The sequence below is a fragment of the Notothenia coriiceps genome, unplaced genomic scaffold (assembly GCF_000735185.1).
Source record: "Notothenia coriiceps isolate Sejong01 unplaced genomic scaffold, NC01 NC01_scaffold00001490, whole genome shotgun sequence".
NCBI lineage: Eukaryota > Metazoa > Chordata > Actinopteri > Perciformes > Nototheniidae > Notothenia > Notothenia coriiceps.
In genome coordinates, this window is record NW_011334191.1 from 7524 (window position 1) to 11218 (window position 3695).

General features: G+C 41.7%; 1 protein-coding gene across 1 annotated transcript; it reads left to right on the forward strand.

Annotated features, from left to right (window-relative positions):
- Positions 1 to 1507, forward strand: uts1 (urotensin 1). Its single transcript, XM_010790923.1, has 2 exons — positions 1 to 49; positions 674 to 1507. The coding sequence occupies exon 2, from the start codon at positions 677 to 679 to the stop codon at positions 1103 to 1105; it is 429 nt and encodes a 142-aa protein (XP_010789225.1). The 5' UTR covers positions 1 to 49; positions 674 to 676; the 3' UTR covers positions 1106 to 1507.
- Positions 1508 to 3695: the final 2188 nt, after the last annotated feature.

The following is a 3695-nucleotide window of genomic DNA, read 5'->3' on the forward strand; positions in this document are numbered from 1 at the left end:
TCCGACCCGAGACCCACAAAGTTCAGCTGCAGCTTCTGGAGACACTGAAGTGAGTACAGCAGCTTCTATTCACCCTTTGTTTGTATTCAAAGTTTGTAGAATTGGACGTTATTGATTAAATGAGAAAATGGCGGGAACAATAGCCTATACAGTGCAGCCAGATCGTCAGCTTGTGTCCTTTTCTTATTCTTATGTGCAGTCTTTTAAATGTAGAAGCCTATTTTGTATTGTTTTGGTGGTTTTTGTTCAAGTTTAACCCTGGAGAAGTTCCTGCCAATATTGTATTTTGTTTCTTTTTTTTCTTGCATGAAAAGCGTTTGTCTTATTGGCATTCAATGCACAAGATAACATCATAGGCTACTTAAAAATGTGCATACAGTAAGTTATCATTAAACGGTGGTTATGTAGAATTTACAAGGTTTTGCAAAGGACTATAGTTATAATCACCCTGAATGCTACTACAATTCTAAAAAATAGTAAATGTTTTGTTTTACACGGTTCGCATCTGTAGTTTAGTTGGTTTGTGCATGCATTTCAAACTGTATACAACATACGTACATCACTCTGGAAAAGCTCAAAAAGTGCGCGACAAAAATAGTGTTTATGTGTTATCCCCCTGATTCTGCAATACAGTGTGTGTGTACGTTGTGTTAATAACCCCCTCTGTCTGCAGGACATGAAGCCGGTGCCCCTGCTCCTGCTCCTCTCCTCGGTCCTCCTCTCCTCGCACCTCCGCCCCGCCGCCGGCAGACCGCGCGTCCTCCCCGGCTGGCTGGATGGCAGCAGCCGCCTCCAGATGCAGCGCCTGGAGGAGTCTCTCCTCAGAGCAGCTTTAGCCGGGGAAAACACCGCATCCTCGGATCTACTGGACGAGAACATCCTGCGGTTCCTGGAGAGCAGAAACCCGGACCCTCTATACCTGCTGCCCGCTAAAGAAGGGGAGGTGAGGGCGGCGGTGCATCTGCTGAAGAGGAGCGAAGACCCCCCGCTGTCCATCGACCTCACCTTCCACCTGCTGAGGAATATGATCCAGATTGCGAAGGTGGAGAACCAGCGGGAGCAGGCGCTGCTGAACCGCAACCTGCTGGACGAGGTCGGGAAGTAATTACGCTCTATTTTTGTATTCTAAATGCCTCGTTCAAAACAGCCAAAACAGCCGCTGTGTTAAATAATCAAGACTTCTGACATTAGTTGTTTTTTGTGCGCCTGCCTTCCTCTCCACCTCGCCAACATTGTACGCACAGATGGTGCCAATTTACGCATCACAGCATCCGCGCGTAAAATGTGTTTTCTTTAGTTTTCTTTAAAGACTTTTTGATGGAAAAGATGGAAACGGACCTTCCAGACCCTCTTACTCCCTCCTCACCCCTTCATCCCCCTGATCTCACCCTCACCCTCTTCACACACTCCTCTTTGCACTGGACTTTGGATAGGGAAACTGGATTTCACATTTGAACACAGTTGATCATTGATCGATGTTTTGATGCTTGAAGTGAAAATGACACCTGACCAGAATAAATGTAATTTATTCAATAATATTTAATATTAGACTCTGTTTTGAATTGGTTGACCTCAGTGTGAATACGTGGACCATTTTAATTAGTCTAGTTGTTTACCCCTGCAGCTAAACAAGTCTAATGTAAGGTGCATTGTGGGTAGTTGCCTTGCCACCAGACATAATTGATTGGATGCCTTGGAGAAACTTTTCTACGATATTAGAAAAATCTTCACCAACATAAGGATATCTTAAGTAACTTTGCTGCAATTCAGACCTACTTTATGCATTTCCCAAATAATGTATTGCTTAATTATTAAAAGTTAATCTTTATTGTGATCCTTCAAATGGATATGGTTATATTCAAATGATTTAAATGTAACTACAAAGATAGTAAGCTCTTTTTTTGTAATCCTCTTCCCTATTTGATTATTTGCAATCTCTATTGCAAAACAAAGAAGCTTCTGTTACTACAAAACTGGCCAAATTGAGATTTAAAGTGACGATTCAAGTCTTAATTACCCAATAATCTACTTTTAAAGTAAAGAAAACAAAACAGAAGCTCGGTAGGATGTAATATCATAAGGCGGGAAATATTCAAAACCCCTGTCTATGGAAATCGAGCAGCTCCATGTCTCGTTATGAAGCCAATTTGATGACACTTAATGTGAAGGCGTTTGTAATGATAGATCTGAGGTCTAAGGAATGACAAAACACTTTATTGGTTTTAAATCTCCAGTTGTCATTTCTCCCCTTCCTTTAATCCTCTTGTCTGTCCTTTACGTTGTGCGGGAGCATGGTCACATGTACTGTATGAGCTGTAGCATGCTAACCTACAACAAAAAGAAGAAAAAAAGCTTTTTTTATTTTACATTGATCATTTACGTCACTGAAAACATTGTTTTAGCAAAAGAAGAAGAAGATTTTTTGCCATTTATATTTTGTAATAAAAAAGTTTGAAGTAGAAATCATTGTATTCTGTTATTGTGCCGATTACAGATGTGCATTGATTGGTTTTAAAATACACATTTAGTGACTGATGTTGCGACTGCTTTAGTGTCAGCCAGTGTTTTTCAACTTCTAAAAGGATCCTTAGTAAATATAATACTAAAAATCGAAACACTGGAAGCAGAACATTTACCTTAAGATGCCACTTTCATCCAGCTCATCCATTGGTTCAACTTTTGTTCATTCAAAAATAAAGATTAAAATCTCCACACCTGCTTGCCAGATTTCCCCGGGTATAACGGCCCGTCCACACGGCGGCGTTCAACGCTTCAACGCTTCTTCCCATTCACTTTGAATGGGGTGACGTCACGCCTCGCCGAACTGCATTGTGGGAGCAAAGCTTGGCTTTTCTCGCGTTGCTCGCTTCAAAACTTGAGCAATGTTCAACTTTTGAAGCTTCGACGGAAGCATCAGCCAATCGAATCATATGCCAGTACAAGCTCTAGCCAATCAAACCGCTGCTTGCGTGTCCGGGGGGGGAGATTCAGGTGATTGGTTGTTGGTCTAGCTTCAGACATGCCCGCCGGCAAGCGACAACGCACACCGCTGTGTGGACGGGCCGTTAGTGTTGTACTCTCTCAGTGTGGTCAGTCATTGGAACATTGCAACATGTAGGAGACCACTAAAATGTGTCCATAATAATAATAATAATAATAATAATAATAATAATAATAATAATGTTATTAATTAGGGCCGGGACTTTAACGCGTTAATTAAGATTAATTAATTACACAAACATTTACGCATTTTAATCGCACTTATTTTTGCACCGCGGAACGTTTCTCACTGGATGAGTTTCAGGGGTACCGATTATACTGGAGCACCAACTAACGTTCATGACTTCAGACAACAACAAACCACAGTGAACAATAGTCAAACATGAACGAAGAAGCTGATGAGAGCGCTTTGGTTGGCCCCGTGGATGGGACATTTTGTTTTAAAAAACGGACGGATGGAAGCGTCGATAAGAGCACGGTTGTTTGCGAATTATGCAAAAAGGAATTCGCATATCACCGCAGCACATCAAGCCTCAAGTATCACCTCAATGCAAAACATATAGCAGCTAGCGTGGAAGCTAGCGTGGACGTTAGCCCGACTCGGAGTACAAGGACCCACAACCAATTCGCGTTAAGATCAAACAGTGGCCTATGCAACAGAGAGATTTTATTTTTCATCAGGATATTGGAAGATA

What these genes read in the sequence shown, in the direction of transcription:
- uts1 (XM_010790923.1), top strand. Translation starts at nt 677, where the DNA reads ATGAAGCCGGTGCCCCTGCTCCTGCTCCTCTCCTCGGTCCTCCTCTCC.